This window comes from Aythya marila (genome assembly GCF_965140915.1).
Source record: "Aythya marila genome assembly, chromosome: 2".
Classification (NCBI taxonomy): Eukaryota; Metazoa; Chordata; class Aves; order Anseriformes; family Anatidae; genus Aythya; species Aythya marila.
Genome location: NC_139043.1, coordinates 48,076,005 through 48,098,549, shown reverse-complemented (window position 1 = coordinate 48,098,549; position 22,545 = coordinate 48,076,005). Strand labels below are relative to the sequence as shown.

General features: G+C 41.1%; 1 protein-coding gene across 4 annotated transcripts in view; it reads left to right on the top strand.

Moving 5' to 3' along the window:
- The window catches only part of NFATC1 (nuclear factor of activated T cells 1), a 120,481-nt gene that overhangs the window by 75,415 nt on the left and 22,521 nt on the right, over positions 1–22,545 (top strand). For 2 of the 4 annotated variants that reach the window (XM_082754596.1, XM_082754597.1), the window contains exon 9: positions 9,961–10,647. In XM_082754596.1, the coding sequence (XP_082610722.1) occupies positions 9,961–10,647 (687 nt within the window). The remainder of the gene's footprint in view (positions 1–9,960; positions 10,648–22,545) is intronic. The other 2 variants (XM_082754598.1, XM_082754599.1) reach the window with 2 other exon arrangements.

The following is a 22,545-nucleotide window of genomic DNA, read 5'->3' as shown; positions in this document are numbered from 1 at the left end:
GAGTATAATCAGCAGTTTTCTAGTGATTACATTTAGCAGACGTGCCTCTGTTTCACCTCACTTCTTCCGCCCACACTTCACTTTCTAAGTTAAAACCCTGTGTCAGTCACATTAGCAGAAAACAATAAAATGAAGAGGCAAAGTGTTGCCACTCTAATGTAACACTGAGTACAGCTTTTAATGATCATCTCCTGACACATCCCAACCTAGAATATTTGCTAAATTGTCAAGTCAAGGCTGGCAAACCTATTAACCTAATTGTGTCTACAAAATTATTGCAAGAAGGGGTGGTTGGGGGAGGAGTGGGGGAAGTGGGGCTGGGTTGTGAAAGGATCCCAAACTGCAGTACATGCAACACAGTCACTGCAAGAAGGAGCAGTTCCATGCTGGACATGAGCAATAAAGCAGGATAAAGCACCCAGCAGTGAGAAGCATGGAGGGAAGGGGTATGGAGCAATGCTTCTGACATGCTGGGAGCGTGGGAGGTCCAAGGGGTTGGTGGGGAAGGAAATGCCCCGTGCAGATCGTGGTGAGGAGAAGCAAGCACCCACCACCAAGGATCCCAAGCAGCAGTGCTGCAACAGGGAGCACATCGCAGCCATCCTGGGGGGGCTGGAGGGAGTACAAGGCATGGAAATGTGTAGGTGTTCCTTACACACAGACCCATTTTGAGTCAGTATGAGAGGGCCGAGTGCAGCCAAGCCAGGCCTGAAACCTCAGATCTGCTGCAAGTCTTTCTGTCGAGCCCAGGAAGCAGCTGGATCGCTGCAAAGACTGCGCAGAGCAGGGCAGGGCAACAGGAGGGAAAAGGAGGTTGGCCACAGGGGATTTTTTTAAATTTTTTTAGATGAAAATATGAATCATGGTTGCTCATTTTTTATAGTATGTGCTGTTACAGTTTATTTCATTTTGGCTGCTAGGTGGCTGATTGCTACTTTTGACATTTAACAGGGTAACAAAAAGCAGGCAAGATTTTGTCAGAGTCCTGTTTCCATTTAAGAGGATCACTAAATTCATCATCAGCCCTGCTGTTCCATTCCCACAGTAGACTAAGGTCCATGGTGGCAGTGTAGGAAAGACATTCACATTTCCCTCCAACATTACACCATCGAGTACTTTTCCTCTGAGTTGTTTGATCCCCACTGGAGTTGCCTACACTGTAGCCAAATGACTGCCTGTCCTGGCCACTGGCCGGAGCCAAGCCAGGTACATCTGACCTGCAGATGTCGTTCTCTTGACTGGAGATGAACTATGCCTCCATGTACAGTGCTCCATCTTCATCTGGAAGACCAAGAAGAAGCATTACCTGCTGTGATATCCCTGCTAAGTGCAGGGGTGGACATGCACTGTATTGATGCCCCTGGATATGTATGACCAGCAGGCTCTGTTACAGCTGCAATAATCACTGAGAACAGTTAACTTCCAGAATATCAATGTGTCCTCTGGTAGTACCTCCCTTTTCAAATATTCCCCATCAGATGACAAAACCCAGCCTGTAGTTTTGATTACTAAATCACTCTGCATGGGCATTTTGAGAACTCCCTCCCTTACTTTCTAGTGATTTCACATGCACATGTTAGTTCGCTTGTGGGGCTTCAGGATCTTCCAATTAGCTTAAAAGCCAAAAGATAAAACTGATGTAAGGGAGAACATGGTTTAGAATTACATGGGCTGGATTACAGGAGGTGGCTATTTTTGTTCTCTTTAAGTGGCTGATCATCATAATTAGTCTAGCCCAGTGATTGACCCTAAGGGGGAGGTGGTCCTGGTGGTTGTTGTAGGTGAAATATGCAGGAGAGGATGTGTTTAGCTGGCTGTGGGAGGGACTGCCTCACTCCCTGAAGACAAAGAGCATGTCAGAGCCAAGATGGCTGAGATCAGCCAGGTCCAAACCACTCTCCAGAGAGAGTGGGAATGCAGCACATGGGATGAGAGATGGCCATTTGGCCGGGGAGTGTTGTGTGAGCTTGGGGAGAAAAGGGGAGGAGGGAGGCAGAAGTCCCTCCTGGTGAGCCTTTTGCTGTGGCACACTGCAGCAGGCCTGTACTGCTGCCTGCCAGCGCATGCCACCAGGCCTGGGAGAATATGAGAGCCTGGGAGAATATGGGCATACATGTTCTACCTGGAGACGTATAAACATTCATAGCAAAAAAAGTTAATTTTGTGAGCTAGTTAACCAGTTAGTCCCTCTGCCTAAACCACTGCAGATCTTCTGTGACTATGATCCAGGGATAGGTGTTGAGCAGTAAGGGTATCCTCCTGCCCGCCCATCCTGCAGTGCTTCCCGCATGAATGCTGGTGACCAGAGCTGTGGGAATATCCAGCTGCCCCACATTGCCTCCTTAAGGGACCTCTGCCCACAGCCTCCACCCTTCCGGTCTCCTCCCCTCATCGGGAGAGCAGGAGCAACGTCAGCATAGGTGGTGTAATGTCATGCCATACTGTCAAGCTGAAAAGACCTCACCCCAGGGAATTTTAACACACCTGACAGAAATGACGTAAAACTCCTTGGCCAGTTAGGGTGTGCCCAGCTTAAGACAGTGCATGAAGCTAGGTATTGTGCTGGGGGAACAGCAGTGGAGTAGCCCAGGTGAGCATAACACGTGCAGGAATACCTCAAGTGAAAGCCACTGGTATTAGTTTTCACTCCTTATTAAGCCAAATAATATTCCCCCTGCATCAGGAAGGAATATTTGTCATAAGGAGTTAAGAAATCTTTAGAAGAGAAATCACGTTTTATACCTAAAAGATTAATCCAGTCCAGGCAGGCACCTGGTTTAAACGCTGGGGTTTCAAGCAGCATCCCAGCATCTCCAGCCATGCTGTCTTGACTGTAGCAGGTTCACACAGGCAAGGAGACCAAAGAGATTTGAAAACAGCAGTGCTTTGTCTTTAAAAAGGAGGTAGCAAGTAAAGCTGTAACTTGTTTCACAGGTCTTGCATTTTCCTTAGAGGAGAAAAAATAATTTGACTTGATTTATCCTTTTCAACATTGTAGGGTTTAATAAGGTATTATGATAGAGAAGGAATGGTGCCTTTTAATAATTTTTCCCTTTTCTCTTGAAAGGAAACTAACGCATATTTTGTCTTTTGTACTAACACACAAACCAAATGCTCTCCACCTACCCTCCTCTCCTCCCCACTTTGGTTTAAAAGGTATACACCAAGCTACCATATATAATCTTCTGTCTCATAAATAGGCATTGAACAAACTAAGAGATCAGCAGCTGTTGAGAAGCATTTAGTAATTGGGTTACCAGGAAAGCAATTTCTAATTGGATAATGGCACTATGCAAGATTACCAGCTGAGATGTATACACAAGGCTCCCATCTACCCAGATATTATTCTTGTACAAAAGTGTACATATGCATCTGATCCTATAAATATATATATATATATATAAAACCAAAGAGGACAGGCAGGCGTATGTTAGGTAGCCTTCCCAATGAGCACTGGTAAAGCTCGTCAGCTTGCAAGGCGGTGCTTGCTCTTTCCCTATGTTGTCCAGTGGTTCTGGGAACAGCACTGTGTCTGTGGTTCTGGGAACAGCACTGTGACCCCTGCCCCACAGTGACATTACCCCACACCTTGCATGTGGCAGCAGCAGCACCCCTCTGTGCTCCTGCAGCCCCATGGCCTCACTCATGAGCACATCTACTCCCACCACCGCTCAGCCCACTTGCCCTGCAGCGACTTCATGGGCTGGAACCTGCACCCAGTGGGGCTTACTGGGTGCACCGTGCTAATGCTGAACTGCTGCGTCCTGGTAACCCACATTGGTTGGCATGGAGAAAGGTAGAAGCAGGTGGGAGAGGGGGTACTGGCAGGTTGCAGAGGAGCTCAGTGTTTCCTGTGCACAGGCATCTTTTACAAGTGCCTCCTAGCTTGCTGAGAGGAGTTTCTTTCTGTCAAATAGCATAGAAGATAAAACAAACAACACATACTAAAAAAAAAATAATCTTTCTTTCTCTTATTTCCCACAATACTTCTTTAGGGAATTTTCTTAACTTCTTCCCTGTGCTAGGTAGAAGAATGTACACTTGAAAAAAATAGATATATTTTAATGGGAAAGTTTTGAAAATCGTTCATTTGGCCTCATTGAAAATTCTGTCTTGGTTAGGCAAGGTAAGACAGGACAATCATCTCACGTACTCCTAACAGGGGTAACAGAAACATGGCTTGGTCAGTGCTCTTCTGGAGAGACAGGAGGTGCTCCTGCACTAGCAAGGAGACTGAAATGCTAAGATTACCCATGTGGCCTTCTATTGCCCTCAGGCACACACAGGGGACAAGTCCACCACAGTGTGGTGAATATGGCAGTTTTCTGTTTCACCAAGATACTGCAGCGATAACTAGGAAAAAGTCCATGGGATACTCTGTTAATGTACTATCAGGAGAGGGTGAATGAGTTCAGTCACTTAGGTAGATAAAAGCTTCAATTGCACACGCGTGAGGCATACAGCTTCTTGATAGTGTGGGGCTCCCTTTGTTTCTGAGTCACTGTGCTCTTTTTTAATTTACTGAACAGCAAAGGTCTTGATAGTAGCCTGACCTTTAAAAAACATTTTGGTTGAATTGGTGCCCAGGGAAAAACATCCAGTTCATGAACAGTATCTGCAAAGACCCCTATAACGACTGTCTCAGATCCTTGGAGTCGAGTCCATGCTGCACATAAATTGGCAGGACATTACAGAAAGCCTCCCCTGCCCACGGCTGCTCTGATGTTACAGAACAGCAGGATTATAGTTTCTGGGGGCAGCCAGCCCATTGCCTTTCCCCAGCACCAGAGCACTCCAGAATCAGAACGTGGGGTGAGGTCCTCACTCCACTCAGCCTGCTAGATCCAGCCAGTGCTGCCACAAGGGCCAGGATTTTGTCCTCGAATGAATCCAGAATGGTTAAGTTGCACGAGTAGATGTGTCTACCTTCCTAACCGTGTCTCTAATCAGCCAGCAGCAGGGGGGCAGTAGCAGTTGGCATGACCTGGGCAACACCTTCTGAAGGAACAGCTGTTTCATGGTGAAGAGGGTGCTGCCTGGTTCAAAACTGACTTAGAGGGGAGGTTTTTAGAGGTGCAAATGATATTTCAGACCTCGGCTCAGTAATGGAGATTTGGGCCATCTAATTCCTTGACAGTCTTTGAAAGTCTCATCCCAAATTCTTACCACTTATGTTTATTGAAGATTTTGAAGAAATGTGTGTGCACATGATGAAAAAAATTACTGTTTTGATTTTCATATGCTAATCAAAATCTGTGTGTTGGTGCCGGAGAGCTACATCATAGTCTGCAGTGTGAAAGGTGGCTGTTTTGTTTGATATGTTCAATCAAACGAAGGGCAAGATAAATATATTATAGTGCCATAAATGTCTGCATCAATGATACTACATGGAAATGGGAGTTTGTTAGTTTAATATTAATCAGGATAAACATCTGTTTAATTTACATGGTTATATTTTGTCAGTTCACATATTTTAATAGCACCTCCAAAAAAATAATTCAAAAACCCATCTGGATTGCCAAAGTGTAAAAGCAAACAGACTTGTTACAATTATCAAGAATATATATAATTTATATTTAAGCACTTTCTGACTCCCTTGACTGGATGTTGATGATTTATTATTTTTCTTCAAGGCTTGATATATTAACATTTTACCTGCTAGAAAAGCCTTTCATTTAAATGTGGGCTTGCAGAACTGGCTGAAATACTTCTCCCACATTCAGACCCACACAGAGGGCCATTGTCTTCAGTCCAGTTGCCTCAGTATGATGTCATAAACCTGGTCTCTCTGAGTAAGAATTGGAGGTAGCTTTGATTTATAGCTGGGGCTGCTGCCAACACTCAGTTCTCAGAAGTTTGTATTAAATTAGATGACATAATGACACAAGTCCATAGTCTAAGAAGGCATCGTCAAACCATTTTAAACTAATTAGCACATATTAAGTTGCTTATCAGACTAATTTAGAACTTTAAGCTCTGTCATATTTTAATATTCAAATTGAAGACAGTTTAAAATCTTCTGTCGTCTGACCTTATGCATTATGAAGTAACAAGCATTTAAAAATTAACTGTACTCACCAAACTTACAATATTTTTTCCTTTATAGCAAGGGGCTGATCCTTCAGCAGAATAGGGTCTCTTAAATGAATGACATTACTTTTGAGCATGAGTTTATGTAGAAACTATGCATTGTCTTATCTATTTACAATTTTACAAATTCTGGCGTCATTGCTGAAACTGATAATTGGCAAATCTCAGTGTATGGCAAATTTAGTCACATTTTTTCATTCTAGGCAGCTGAAAGTCTGCAAAACTGGGTGATATCTCAGCAGCACAGACCTACTGTAACACAGAATGCTCATTGCCATTTGATATAGCTCTACTGAATTTAAGAAATAGTCAAGTTTCTGTTAAAAGTACTTGCAGATTTGGAACAGCTGTAGGCCAGTCCAGGCGTGCTGCGTTACTAGGAGTGTTTCTTTGAGCTGGAAGGCTTTTAGCAAGTTATTTTAAATGATGGCTAATTTGAAATATTTGAGCTAGAAGTTGGTCAGGCTAATACTGTTCTCTATTAAATTCTAATACTGAGAAAATTAATGGCATGCTTTATATCACATTGCATCTTCCTGTGTGAAATACTCACTTCTGCAGGTGAGTGACAGTGGAAATGGATCTGCTTTATGTTAGTCAGCTAACTGGGCCTCTACAGGGATATATTTGAGCATGCAGACACTTTTTCTAACTTAAGTTTGTAAACATTAGCAGTCAGTCAAACATGAGTCAGTAGAAAAGTGGCAATGCTAATCCAGTGCTGGTTGGTGATTGTCCCTAACTGCTCTGAAGGAACCCACCCAATTTCTCTCTAAGAAGAAGATAACATGATAGTGCAGGTGGACTTGTAAGGTTTGTGTCCTCATCTGCTCTAAGTCAATTACAACTGTTCACCCCAGCTAAGGTTCTCAGCCACCAAAAAGGGAATGAGGCAGGGAATAGTGGCATGTTTGTCCTCTGCAAGGCAAGTAATATAGTTATTCATGTAAAATACAGAAGTTGAAGTCTGGTCAGAAATTGAAGTGTTAGTATCTTACATTTCTGCTGACATACTGAGCTTCAAAGGTTTGATTCCAGATCATCACCCCAAGGTCAGTGCAGCAGGAGGGCAGGAGGTGCAGGAGGACAGGCAGCAGCAGTTCCCCTGCAGCCTGTGGAGGAGTGTTGGAGATGAAGTGTTAGGGACTGACCACAGCCCCCATTCCTTGTTCCCCTGCGCCTCTTGGGGGAGGAGGTGGAAGAGGGCAGATGGAGGGGAAGGTGGTTTTAGTTTGTGTTTAGTTTCTCACTGCTCTAGCTTGATAGTAATAGGTAATTACATTAATCTCCCTATGCTGAGTCTGTTTTGCCCATGGTGATAATTGTTGAACGATCTCCCTGTCCTTATCTCAACCCTTGAACCCTTTTCATCATATTTTCTCCCCCTTTTCTTTCTAGAAGGGAGGGTGAGATAGTGGCTGTGTTGGAGCTCAGCTGCCCAGCTGAGTAAAATCACCACACAAGTCTGGGATATTCCTGCTGCCCATTGCTCCATTGCTCAGTGCAGAGTAGGACTTACCGGTCATGGTCTATTAGGTGCTGCAGGTGTTATTTCAGAACAAGGAGATTTAAAAAAAAACCAACAACTTAATTTACAGATTGATGATGTCCATGGCCACTAATCTGACCCCATGGCAATGTCTTTATAAAGAAGAAAAAAAAAAAAAAAAAGAAAAAAAAAAGGTGAAGTGACAAAAAAAAGTGTCTGGTAAGCCAAGTAGCGAAGATGTGCCATAGAAGAACTACAACAAAAAATCAGCCTGAGATAAGGAATCATAAAGCTTCTTCCCTCCAGCCCTGTGTGCCACCATGGCTCTAATCCTTCCGTAGGTTATAACAAGTCAGACAACTCCAGGGTTTATTGCAGCTGAATTGACAGTGGTTGAGCTTGGAATTATTTAGCACAGGTGTTCTATAACAGTGATATATTGGGAAAATTCAGTGTTCAACAACCATCATATTTCCAGCTGTGCTGTGGTTAGTGCTAGTACAGTGAACCTAATATAAAACATGTGAGAATATTTGCTAGCTCAGGAACTTGTTAAAGGTATTTTCTTACAATATCTAAGCTGCTATGTTTATCTAGGTGCGTTTCTTTGGTCTTGCATTTTCATAAAGGTGTGATATTGGTTTTATAAAGCTGTTGCTGAACCTGGAATCTACTTCTCTGCAACCAAGTGCATTAGTAGCCATGCTAACCAGCGTGCAGCACTTGAGCAGGTGAAAATAAGATTATGAGGAATCCAATGACAGTCTGTTATCCTTTGCACATTCATCCTGAGCAGCACCTGTGCCTCTGTTACATATATAGACATATTTTTACTAGGGGTGCTAGAAATCTTGAAACAAGTGTTGCAAGCATCTATATGTAAAAGAACATAAAGGGAGCAAAGTTAACAAGAGGCTAGGGGGCTGTAAAACACGGGTAGTGAAGTACATTCACCAGCAACAAAATTTGTTAGTTTTAAAAGAAGTTTTATATGTACATATGCACACACATGCATTTCTAGGGGTTCAAAAGACCCATATATGAACACAGTAATAAATGGCTGGAGAAATGTGTAAGGGTATTTGTAAAACACATGCAAATAAAAACAGAGACACTTAGGTGATGAGCATGTGCTCCAATCTGAGTTGTGTAAGATGCTTCACTAATAAATTTGTGCCACAACAGGTTGTTTAGAATAATATTCTAACAGATATTCTGTGGTCTCATCATAAATTTCCTACAGTGCCTTCAATCTATGGCTGTTCTGTGGATCTCATTTTGGGAAAGAACATAAATGCCACCAATCATCCAAACTCAATTGTTGTATGAATTACAATTGGATCTGGCTAGAAGAAATGCATCTACATACTGGCTTAGCTTATTAATAATTTTCCCGATAGAGTAAGTGGCTATCTTTTACCAGTGAAATGCATGTGTTTGTGGGAGAACCAGGAAAGGCACTCTCTGATTTGAGAGAGAAAGATGATATGAAAAAGGCACTTTTATTTGAATAAGGATCTTTTCTCTGATTTGAGAAAGCTGCTCTATATTTTTCAAGACTGGGTTGATGCTCATAGACAGTCATTTTGTCCATGAGCTGGTAGTATTTAGAGACATGGTTTGACATCTCAATATTATGTCCCTCTTCTGGGACAGCAAATGGTGCAAGCAGAGGTGTAGAACAGTAATCAATATTTCTTGCTAGTAAGAGAGTGAGTTAATACCTTTATGAACTGGTATTGCAACGTGGATCCAACTTAGAATCATGGAGAGTTGGATGTGACTTCTTGAATATTTTACACCTATTTGTTGGTTAATAAGATTAAACACAATCATGTAAAAACTAAATAAACCAAATCCTACTCTTTCAAAAATATCCTCATAATTGAAAACTTTTTGTACATAGTAGTTTGTCATTTATCTTTGCAATTTTGCTTTCACTGAACTCTGAAAGCCCCATCTCTACCTTATTATGCTCCAGTTTACCAAATGTGCAGACATTTATCAAATGGGCCATCAGTAGCCGTAGAAATGCAGTAGTATATCCAAGTTAAAATTCTTGCTTTGATTACTACAAATCCATGGAGCCCTTGGGTCCAAAGCTTCCACTGAAGCACAGCTATTTGCAAATAGATTTTTATAGCACATTAGTGCTGGAGGAGAGTCCAAAGAAAATAGTCCTGTTCAATATTAGAACCAGCTGTGACTTTCTTTTGCTGATGACTCATTCATTTTTTTTATAGGGTGGGAGAACTAGGCAAAAGACACACAGAGTCTTATTCAAGACATTGTTTGTTTTGCAAAGGGTATCCTAGCCACAAGCCAACTTGATCATACCAATATGCAGCTCATGTTTATTTAAAACTTTTTTCTTTTAACAGTTCCAATTATAAAAACAGAACCCACAGATGACTATGAGCCTGCTCAAACCTGTGGACCAATGAACCAAGGCTTAAGCCCTCTCTCTAAACCATACTACAGCCAGCAGATCATGATGCCCCCGGATCCTGGTTCATGCCTTGTGGCTGGCTTCGCCTCCTGTCAGCAGAGAAATGCAGTGATGTCACCCTCTCCCAACGCAAGCCCCAAGCTGCACGACCTTTCGTCCTCTCCTTATAAGTGCATCCCCAACCCAGGCCACGGTCACCTCGGACTTCAGCAGCCCACTGGAGGTGTCCCCACCATACAGGAAGTGCCAAGGTCTATAGTTGTGCACCCAAGCTCCCCCGAGCAATCATCTCACATCATGCTGCAGCCGCAGGTGAGTCAACATCTGAGCAGTAGCTGTCCCCTTGGTTATCAACAAACACTCTATCCCAACAGTCCCTCTTCTCCAGTTCCATCTGTTACCCAAGAGCCAACCTATTTGCAGTCCTGCAGTCCAACTCACTCATCCATAATGGGTCAACAGCAGCAGCAACTGCCGAAGGTTCACAGAAATGAGTCTCCAACAACCCAACCACTGTCATTGCCAGAGTTGCATGAGGAAAGTAATCATAATTTGGCCCCTATTCCTGTAACGATCAAGCGAGAACCTGAGGAATTGGACCAGATGTACCTGGATGATGGTAAGTCTTCGACAGCACAGAGGTTTGCATTCAACCATGTTTCTGTATCAGTGAGTTCTTTAACCCCCTCCTCCTTTTGAAACCCGGTGGAAAAAAAGTTTAATTAACAGCCTGGTGGAGTGATGGACAGTTTTGCTCAGTTTCTTTCTGTATGGGAAAAGGTTCTTTAATTTCACTTGCGATAATGAAACCATATTATCTAAGCCGTAAGCGTTGTTCATTACTGTAGAGCTAGCTGCATGACCAATAGCTATATTGCAATAGTATTAACTGTATGGTTTTGGCTTATGCCCATGCCAGTGACCTGTGGAACTGCAGTGAAAACATATTTAACATTGTCCCATCCATAATGCAGTGAAACTTCTGATACACAAATCTGCTCACTGGAACTAAATGATAAACTGCTTCCCTTCAGTTGAGAAAGTTCAAATTAAAAATGGAGGCACATCTTTCAGTGTAACTTTTCAGTCTGGTGGCATCCGACATTAAGACTACTTTTTCTTCTGTTCTTATTGTGGTCTTGCTGCTGATTTTTTTTTCTTTGTAAGATTTTCTATGCATATATATTCTACACGCACCACTGAAATGTTAAAATGCTGCGATGAACTTGTCAGATGCCAGCTTCCAAAGATTTATTAGCTGAACATAATAAAAGGGGTACTCTGGAATTTGATTATGTGACCTCACTGAACTGTGATTTAGCACTTGCTGCAAAGTGTCCCAGTAGTATTCTGAACCCTCACCTTAACGCAGTACGTGAGTTCCCTTCCAATAGCCGTATAACTTTATATAACACCATGCTATTTAAAAAAGAAATGCCTTTAAAATGGCTGCATTGAAACTAATTGGTGCCAAGGAACATCTGAATGTGATTGTCTTTTACAGAGAATTTAAAGACAGTTAATGGCATTTTTTATTTTTTTAAAAAGAGGATTTTTAGTCATTCTGTTTTAAACAGCATGATACTCACTGAATTAGGAGTACAAATGAATGCTTTGGAGTTTGAGCTGCAGCCTTTTGCTTTTCAACTCTGGGAAAATTATTTTTCTCAACAGAAGTTATTATTCATTACATGATAGAAAGGTCAAAAGGAATTTTTATAATTAGGAGTTCAGTTCACTAAAGTTGTGCACAAAACATCTTTTGTGACAAGGTTTCCCTCATATAATATGCATTTTTACCACATATCTGTGTTTTGAGGAACAAGATTTTCAACAAACCAAACAAGAAATGTACACAAACCAAAACAAAAAAACATGCCCAAATTTTGGTTTTGAGAGAAACCAGAAGTTGTGTGTGGCTGGAAGAAATTAGAATCTAAACCTAGTCTATGCCTGTCTCTCTAGAAAAGCACAAAAAATGGTCAGTCAGAGAGGCCTTATCTCTCCAAAATCCATCAACCATTTTTCTCTCAGCACTACCAAAGCTACCTTTGTCTCTGCTGGAGGGATGGAGAGGTGGAGGATGAAGCTCCTCAAGTATGTCTACTTCAGGTTTCTCCTGAAGCAATAGAGGAACTTTGCTGCGATATAGTCTGGGACACGGGTTTTATTTTTTTCAGCATAGCTCATTCTCTCTGATAAAGCAGAAATGCTTTAGTCCTTACCCATTTTTCTTCCATTCCCTCTTCTGGACACATGTGCACACCAGTCCTCTGTTGGATAATCGAAAGTAATTGTAGAAGCCACCGTGTACATCTGCACTGATACTTAGAGTTGACTTTGAAGATCTTTCCAGCTAGCCAAATCCAGATATATTTCCCTTTGGCATTGAGCAGGCTATCAGACTCCTTTTGTGGCTGACCACAAGAACTATAGACCAAGAAAAAATTCATAGACATAACAGTCATGGTAACAATATGTAATAGGAAAAAAAAAAAAAAAGTAATTCCAAAAAATTAAACAACGACAGTTCTCTCTAAGGGTAATCAGAAATGGTCACTAGAGGAAGTCCTTCTGTGTCTAAACTGATATTTAGGTTTGTTTCGGACTGATGCAGCCCAATCCACATGGGCTGTCATTACCTATCTATGCCCTATCTCACTGACTAAAGAAAAGACCATCTACTCTGTGCGTTGCATTGACAAAATGAAGACCTTGTAGAAGTCAAGAAAAGACTACTGCCACCTTTTTATTTTTCTCTGTATTTGGGCAGAGGGAGGAAGTGTGCAACAGAGGAGCTGAAGGTAGTAACCATACCTTGTGAGTATGTAATGTCCAAGACACTCTGTTCAAACCATGCACATCCCTGTCATACCTCACACACACAGAACAGAAGCACCAAACCGCAGGTCAGAGTGGGAGCCAGTTTACATCCCATGCTACTTTAAGGTTGCCTCTATGCCTATTCATAGGCATATGCCTATTCATAGAGGCAACCTTAAAGTACCAGTGCAGACAATGGTTTCACAAAATTTCAACCGGTGGAACTGTAGGCTCTCCATAGAAGGGGTGGCCTCAATCCATCTTGTGCTTAGCCACATGCTCGTGATGCTTCCTTTGAGTAATACCAATTGATTATGAAGTGGCAAAGCAGTCTAATGGAAAATTAACCTGCCAAAAATAGCAAAACCTACATAGATTTCCCCTGGGTCAGCTCATGGAACCACATCCCCTGGGTCCAATAGGTGGGTACAGCCCACAAGAGGGGAAGGAAGCCTTTTGTTGTGGGTTGGGTAGTGCAGTGGGAGCCTCGCTGGGTGGCAAGCAGTCCGCCCATAGGCCAGAGTAAGCATAACTTGAAGCCACACCTGATACCATCTTATTCTCCCCAGCAACTATCTAATCAACTCATCCTGTCTCAGCAAAAAATCCTCATCTCATGCTTACCTATTACTTATGGGGAGCTAAGATGTCAGATGGGAGCTGACACAGTCTCAAAGGGCAGTTTGACCACTACGGTGACTGCCTAGAAAACAGCATAATGGATCCTGGTGTCCCAGTAGATGCCATTCACTGAGATACATACTCCACATATGCAGTGCTTTTGTGCCTGGAGCAGTCTCATTCAGACCTCTGGTAAATAGAATAAGGCACAGCCTAGAGGGAGAATGCTTTTTACATTCAGATCATATTCATATTCATGTTCATATTCAGAACAGTGGTTCTGAATAGGAGCAACTTATTTTTCATGTGCTTGATTTATTTCTGGAATAGGAGTTTTAAGCAATCTCATTGTTTCATGTAAATGTTGTATCCATCTTTAAATGTTTTCCTTTTTGGAAAAGTGGAATATCTATGGTTTGGAACTATATTCTGAAAATCAGAATTAAAATCATACTGGCAAACAAGGACAGTTATTATTTTTTTAATAGATTGCTGCTCCACTTCTTTATAATTTGTTGTTTTGCTGATTCAGTTCGGATCCATTCATATTGCATAATTTAAATTAAAAAAAAGAAATTGTACCAATGAACAATATGAAAGTCAGAGAGAGGTCAGATGTACTTGACTGCTTTCCTTCCCTACTACTCTAAATACATCAGCTCTTTCCCCCATCCATAAAGTAGTTCAAAAGTAATGCATTATTTTAATGACAGGAAAATTTGAATTCTCAAAGCCTCATTCCATAACAAAGTGTATCTTCACAGTGTCTTGTAACTGTTCAATATCTCCAGTTTTACCTGAAGGTACATTTGAAAAGTCTGAAGTGTGGACCTCTAACATACTTATGGGACTACTGGACAAATAAAATACCTAACCAGTTATGCCAGATGATATTTGGTAAAGTTTTGGTTGATTGTTTTCCATTTTAGGGAGATATGATTTATGTATCTAATATACGTATAGCAATCTTGGACCAAGTATAAACAGATTTTTTTTGGTTTAAGTTTATGGGACCAAAGCAATATTCATTCCTTTTGGTCTGGAATATCTCCAAATATAGCCCATCTATACTAAAGAGTATAGATGGAAAAAAATAGTCAGTGAGTATATATAAATATATATCCTGTACACGACATTTCTCTGCTTCTGTAATGGTGGGCAGCTGAATTGATATAAAGGGAGCACCCGAAGAGATTTCCATTTTGGCAAATAAGTTTTGGTCTTGGCAATCTTGTTTTAAATCAAAATTTGCAGTAGCCACCTGGGTTACTCATTAAATCTCCTGTCCATTTCAGTATGTGCATATATGATTCAAAATGTATAACATATTTCAAACTCACCCCGTAAAGTGATACCTGATATATTATGGCTATGCTCTTGATATCGAAAACAATCTGGCTTGTATACCAGCACTCATTTCAAGCAATTACGAGTTCAACCTCCAAACAAAGATTATGGCTGACTCCCTTTGCTGTGTTGAGAGCAAGATTTGATGTGCTGTTTAAAAGAACAGTCTTAACAAAGTAGTTGAAATGTGACATTTATGGCTGTTTTTGGTCCCCTATGGGAACCCATGGTTCTTTGCAGCAGAAAAGGGGGTGTCTCCTGTCCTTCTTGCCAGAAGCTCTTACAGCAACATGCGGCACATTGGGGCACCCTGGCAGATCATTCCAGAGCTAATGCTGTCTTCCTGTACCTGTGCTGTCCCTGCCCTAGACAGCAAAGGTTACATGACTTTCCCCTTTCAGATCTAACTTGGGAGTAGTACAGGGTGCTAAAGTGGTGGGGCGCATGGAAAATCCTTAGATAGGCACACAGGAAGGCTGATTTATCAGCCTGAGGGACATCTTCAGTGCAAGATAGTTGCTTTTAAGACTAAACATTTTATATGGGGAGCAATGAGTCTAATGTGCTATACAGCCCTTTGAGGGATACAGTGGAATTAGTGTTGCCCAAAGAGATGGCCAGTTTGGAGAATCTATGAGTTGACAAGAACTCTTACTGGTCCCTTGAACCAGTCGTTATATCAAAGGGACATGAAAATTTACCTTAATTTATATCTCACTTATGAATATGCTCTTCTCTCCTGCCTTCTAACTGGGACCTGGGTCAAAAACTGTGGTAGTCTGTTCTTGAAAGAATTCTTTTCGGTTGACCAGGGCAACTCAGATAATTTTTCCAAATTTTGACTGCTTTTCTTAGTGGTAGAAGAAACCCAAGCCATAGTCAATGGAGTTACTTTCACACAGCTTTCAGGAAGTTGTGAGCCAGGCTCACAACAGGAGATGCTAAAGGTGACTTGAAATTACTTTCCTCATCCTCATTTCCTTTTCCTGGACCTGTTGTAGTCTGGGTGGAACGCAGAATCTCCAAATCTTTTTATTTCACCGGGATAGAGAGAGTACAATCAGGCACACTAACACCAAGAAATTTTTCAGGTTGTAACCTGAAACCACAAGCTGTTGCATTTTTACCTGCAGCAGCATGATATTCAGTTGTGAAATTATTTCCTGCCATTAGAAACATCAAAGAAATTCATTTTCATTATGGATCAAAATTAAGCTGTTTCTAAAAAGCAAGGGAGAAACACATTGGTACCAACAGGAAAAAGGCTTATGATTTATGTTCTCAGCAGGTTTCAAGGTGTATTTTACACACTATGATCCCAACTTGTTGTATTAGTACATAAAACTTTACAAAAGCGTTTTTTAATGAAAAGCAAAACAGCACTCTGGAAGATTCTTTAATAAAACTACACTTCAGTTAAGAAGCTGAAGAAGCTGAAGAAGACCTCAGTTTCTTCACTTTTTTTTTTTTTTTTCTAATCTAGAATTTTGTGATGAAGTCAAAGCCATGCTGAAGGCAGCAGGAAGCTCCTATTGACTGCAGTGGGGCCAGAATTGCAACCTCAATTAAAAAAACTGTTTTCCAGAATGCCCCAAGTCATTTGTAGGTGTCAGAACTGGATTAACAGTATCTGAAAGACAGATCTCTTGTCTGAAGTTTTGTATATTAATTCAGCCTCCTCAACTCCACACAGACACTTTCATAAAGGTTTCTGTTCTGATCTTAACTTGATCTGAGCTATAAATCTTTATGTAGTAAGATGAAAATACATAAACCATAAACAAAGTTATCTGATGTTTAGATACATGGCTAGCAGAAAGTATCAAAACCACATCATCATCCTTTTTAAAACAAGGAGGCTTTTGTTCTTGTGATTGTCTTTGCACAGCTGTGAGTTTTATAGTACCATGCCAATGAATGCACTCATTGCAACTTTTATTTTACTCTGAAAAGGTAAATTGGGAGCATTAAGCCCCCAATAAGTATGTAAAAGTGGCAAAACCACAGGTAAAGTGTTACTGAAAGCTGCAGCCCTGCCAGCCATTTCATTTTAAACATGGCTCTTTTAAAAATAACTTTTGCAGTAAAAGCTGTAACTCCTGGATGTAACATGAGCTATTGCTAATGTCATTCCCATGAATTGCTTACAGTGTTGAACTGTTAGATGTCTGACAAGTCCATATATCTCCTATTCTGTATATATGAAAGTTTTTTTTTTGCCTCTAAACCATATGTTCTTTTTTATTATTATTCCTCTGTATTCTTCAAATGCACGTGGTTTGGTGATATAGTTTATTTGAACAGGAACCATAGCAGACAGAATTATTCTTTTGCTGAAATGTATCCTTTTTCATACATCTCAGCTTCATGATTAAAGTGATTGGCTCTTGAGGCATTAAGTTTAGTCTGCTGCTGCCACAATTATGCTTTTGAAAACTCCTGAGTGCATTTTGTGATTTCCAGTAGTCCAGATGTCATTAGAACAACATGCAGGTAGTCTGCAAAATTCAGTAACACTGTCTACACTTTGGTCTGCCTTGTGTGAGCTTTTCCCTCCCTCCCTCTTGGCCTAGCATAGCAGTTCTAGGAGAAAACAAATAGCTTTCCTCATGGAAAGTTTTACTTAACCTGGCTTGCTGCCTGTGTCTAGACCCTCCTCATTTCTAATGATGATTGAAAGTGTACATGCTACTGTGATAAAACATGCTGAGTCGTTAACATTTGGGACTTCAGTTGTACGCGATGAGTAAGGGAGGACTGAAGTAATTTGTTAGTGTCAGACCTTTGGTGGACTTGCATGTCTGGGTTTGAGGGGTGTCCTGTTACATAAAGCCACACACCCTCAGGATCAGGGATGGGGTTTTGCTGTTTCTAGCAGGTTTAGGTGAATCAAGTCTCCCTGGAGGCTCACTAGAAGAAAGCTCCCAAAAGAGTAAATGACCAGACTAGGTGTCACTTCCCGATTTTCTCCAGTCCCAGCTGCCCACAAAGCAGACCTTCCTACCTCTTAGCTGCAGTATGCTGTGAAATCTGGCAATGAACTTTGCTTTCTTCTATCAGCCACACTTAGATGTCCAGGGACGTCCTTGAGTCTTGAGCTTTCAAGAAAGTGTCCAGTTCCTTCAGAGAAGTCCTGAATGCCTCCACCTTCAATCAGTGATAGCAGACACTTAAAGGGGCACTGGTGTTGGGAGCAGGAGCGTGTCAAATGATGGGAAAGCTGTAGAAATCCGCAGGCTGTGCTTTGCAATGTTTTTATAACCCAGAGTATTTTTAGTGCACAAAACACAGCCTTTGCTTAATATGCTCTGCGCACACACCTTCATACTAAGCATTTCGAGTCATTTGGTATACAGCTGAAGCCACATTACCTCTTTTCAACCAAATGCCAGCTTCACACTTCAGCCCTGGTAGTCATTGTGCAATTAGCTGGAGAAGAAATTGCTCCTCACTTCCACGTCTGATTCATTCTCCTATTTCCATAATGATGGCTGTTGGCATTGCTGTTTCAAATGGTAAAGGTTTTGCGGGTTATTTTCTGTAAGTTTTCCTTGGCGATCAGGGGAGAAGAAGTTGCTGTATCTGAGTCTTTGTAACATTTACATTTGCTTTTCAGCCTGGAGCAGTGCCAAGGGAAATACGTGGCTTGCAGACGCACAAGCTTCGTGAGAAAGCTTTGTTCTGATGCAATTCATTTTAGGAATATGTTTGTTTGAAATGTTTCTGCTGAGCCATGCAGTGTTAGCTGGTCAGGTGTGGCTGTGTGGCTCGTATATGGACTCTGTGCTCTCGTGTCCTGAACCTCTCCTGGCAAATCATTTCCGGGGAAGTTGTTTTATAAAAATCCCTCTTCTCCACAGGGAGGAGTATCATACAGACCCCTGATACATCCAGGAAGAGTTAGACTGAAGCAACCAGCCCAGCAACACACGTGTCAGAGGAAGCGTGTTCATGAGTAAATTCACTGACTTCATGTACAGCGCACTTGGCTAAGCATTAGCAAGCTGTAATGTTGCTAGATCGCAAAGTAGCAGAGGGCCTGCCTCTGCTCCCACTTAAGTCAATAACACCATTCCCTTTGGGTTCATTGGAAACAGCACCAGGCGTATGACTGGTAGTTAAAATGCATAATAGCTGCATTCATTGCAATCTAGTCATTGATAGACACACAGAGAAGGAGTCTTTTATGGGAGGTTTATGTGCAGCACAGTTGATTGTCCCGTCTACATCTGCTGGAAAACTGGGGGGCTCAGTCGCAGACCTGATAGTGGCTTGACCGTTGCTGTTGAGAGTGGACTATTTGATAACCCTACTTCTGATCGTTCTCCTCTCTGAGGAGCTAATGCTGATTGCAACCAAAGGGGAAACATGCTTTCCACACAAGGCTTATCTCTGGAAAAAAAAATCAAAAATAAAGAAAAAAAAGAGGGGCCCTCAAATGTTCTCCTCCTCCTCTGTAACTGAGAAAACCTGCAAAGTCTAAATGTTGAAAATACCTGGAAATAGTAAGGAGCTGGCCCAAACAGTCTCTACAGGATTGGCTTTGTTAGTAGGTCTTCTACATTTTCCATGCTTTCAAGCCTACCACTAGACAAATACCAGGAAGTGAGATGATGCTGAAAGTATATCAAAATTCCCAGACTGTATTGTCCCTAACCACATGAATTACAACATGAGCATTTGGAAAGTCTTGGAAAGCAACTCTACAGGTTATCAAAGTTCCAGAATCAGTGGATTCAATTCTTTGGTTCTTACGTAGTTTTAAATTGTGTTTCCAAGCATCGTGTATGTATAAGAACATTCCTCTCTTGTCTTGCCTTTACACTACTGAAGTATGATTTCTCTATTTAGTTTTAGCCCTTCAGCAGTCATATGAGAATGAGGAGGACAGGATTTCACTCTTCATATCAATGCTGTTCAGGTTTCTCTTGATGTTAGCTTTCTGTGGGAGCTAAGGGTAAAGATTTGTTTAATTTCTAAGTATTGTGATACCTTTCTGGTTGCAGAATATATACTGCAGTACATATTACTAATTGATTTTGATGCCCTGGAAGCAGCAGTCAGCTCTATTTCTACTGTTTCTGGAAAAAAATATGCATTTTGTTGCTACCTTGTGAGTAAAATCTTCTGCAAATTACATAAGAGGTAGAAAAAATGCTATTTTGAATCACAAGTGAAGCCTCCCAAAATGCAAAGCTGCAAAATACTTATTTAAACTTTCGTTTCTATCCTGTATATGCAAGTCTATAAACACATAAAGTGTGTATATATATGTGTTCACATATGCACACACCAATATATGTAATGAGATGTAAGATTTAGTACACTAGTTCTTTTGCTTATTTGAAGTTGTGGTGGGCGAGAGTTGTGGTAAATCACTTCTACTCACGACAATTCTCTGAAAATCCTGCAGGTGTCTGTTGAGATAAACTTCCTAGAAACATGAGGTTAAGTGGAGAAGCTCATCTTATGGGTCTTCAGTTGTGTTCAGTTTCTTTACTGAAATGCCTGTTACAGCTCTGAAATCTGGCTCCATTCTGTTGCATGCCTCTGAGCTGCAGTTGTCACTGTTGCTGAATGATTTTCAGGCATCTGAACATTTGTTATCCGGCTATTCTTTTGGAAAATTGAAGGAGCTGATAAAGATGATCTCTTCTCTCTTAGATGGCTTTTTTTTTTCCAGTCCTAGCTGTGACAATTCTTGTGCTCCACCATGTTCTAAGTTGTTCACTTGAGGGCTTTCACCTCCTTGTGTCTGCATTAGCCATTAACAACTTATCCAGGCAGCTTCTCCACGTAGCAATATGTCTTTAGGTTAGTGGTACTGGGAGGCTCAATGTGCTTCTCAGTCCAAAACGTCTATATGTGAAATTGTCATATAGAAAGAGCTTAGCAGAGAAACCGGTCCTGTTTTTTTCTTTTCAATCTTGCTTCTTTTGTTTCTTTTGAGAAATTTCCCCAATTTATTAGCTATTAATACAGTTGTTAATACTGTTAATACAGACTATACAGTTTGCCTTTGGGTCCTGCTAATCAAAGGCCTTCCTGAAGTTGCTAGAATTTATGCGGCCTAGTCCAAGACTACACTTTTTGCATCAGTGGTTGAACAGGGCAGCAACAACTGCTTCAAAGAATTTTCAAGGAGGTCTCCCACTGTTTTCAGAAACCCAGGTTACACCTTTGCAGGTCAGACAAACACTGCTACAGTCTGTTTAAACCATAGACTAAAACCTGGACATACTGTGTCAGATCACCACTTGGCATGAACATGTAAAGCTCCATTGTTGTCAGACAAGATGGGCTGATTTCCACTCTATTGAGCATATAGCCAGAATTATGGAGGTAAAGGTGACTGTCTCCTTTGCAGAAGGTTTAGACTTACATTTTTGCAATCCAATATCCCAAATATTTCACAGTAAGTAATGGTAAAGTAAAATACTAAAGTAGAACCAGTAATGCTGAAATTGAGGAATAAGGTTTACCAGAAAACATGCTAATGTGACAGAATCTTTTTGCATTATTTTAATAGCTAGTTTAAAAATACAGAAATAGCTGCAACCCTGCAACTCTCAGCTGCTTTAGTTGATTGCTTGTTTTCTGATGAGAAATCACTGAGTAGGTTCATGCTTGCTGTCCAAGTCAGATCTGTGTGATGAGACTCCAGGACTCGCAGTCAAGGTGGGGGCTCTGCATGGGGCTGCTCTGGGACAAGGACTTAGCACAGTTAGATGACTGAGACCTTTTGTGGCAAGTGCAATATGTGTATATAAATTTTCTCTACTTGGGGAACATACTAAAAATATGGAAGCTTTCTCATGACACTGTAGCATGATTAACACACATTTGAAAGTTTCAGACTTAGAGTATGACTGTGAAACTACCTGGTGGTGTAACTAGAACGAAAGAAGGCTTGAGAAAAAGAGAAATGAGAGAAAGGTTAAATATAACATCCCCATTAAAAAAAAGAAAAAAAAAAGAGCAAAGATGAATTTTGGAAGAAGAGGGGAAAAGGTGAGTGTGGGTGTGAGAGAGAAGAGTTTGTCTAAAACTGAAATAGTACAAATGAGTAGTAGTTAGCCCAGGATTTGACTGCCACAGGAAAGTATATCTGAAGAATACTGCATTTTGCCTCAAAATAGTTTACGTGTAGGGAAAAATAAAAGGAGAAAATGAAATAAGCAATGTGCTTATTGTCTTTAGGAAGGTTAAATGAAACCTAAATAAAAGAGCTTTCATGAATGGTTAATTGATATACCCAAGGATAAACATGAATCACCTTTGCCTTGGCCCTGCTACATTTATGCAATGGGGACTAATAATCCTACAATAATGGCAAATGTGCACATTTTAAAAGTAGATGAAGTTGCCTGTTCATCTGTCTAAGGAGAGTGTGTATCTGTTACTGCCCAAGTTAGAAGAGCCAATTTGTTTGTCCATATTGATCTGCAGTGAGATTATTGCACTGCATAGAGATGGGAGGTTTCAGTGGCCCATCTCCACTGGGGAAGTATTTCCTTGGGAGTTATTTCCACACTGTATTGCCAAGTTTTCTAAGGAGTAGGGAAAGGGCTTCAACATTACCACTGGATGGAGAGAGCTCCTGTAGACAGCCCCCAAAAAGTCAGAAATAAGGTAAAATAGAAGGTGGTAGGGGGTACTACTTGAGTAAATAGAGCTATATCACCTGAACTCAGTGAGAATTTTTTGTATCAGTTTAAGACTTCTC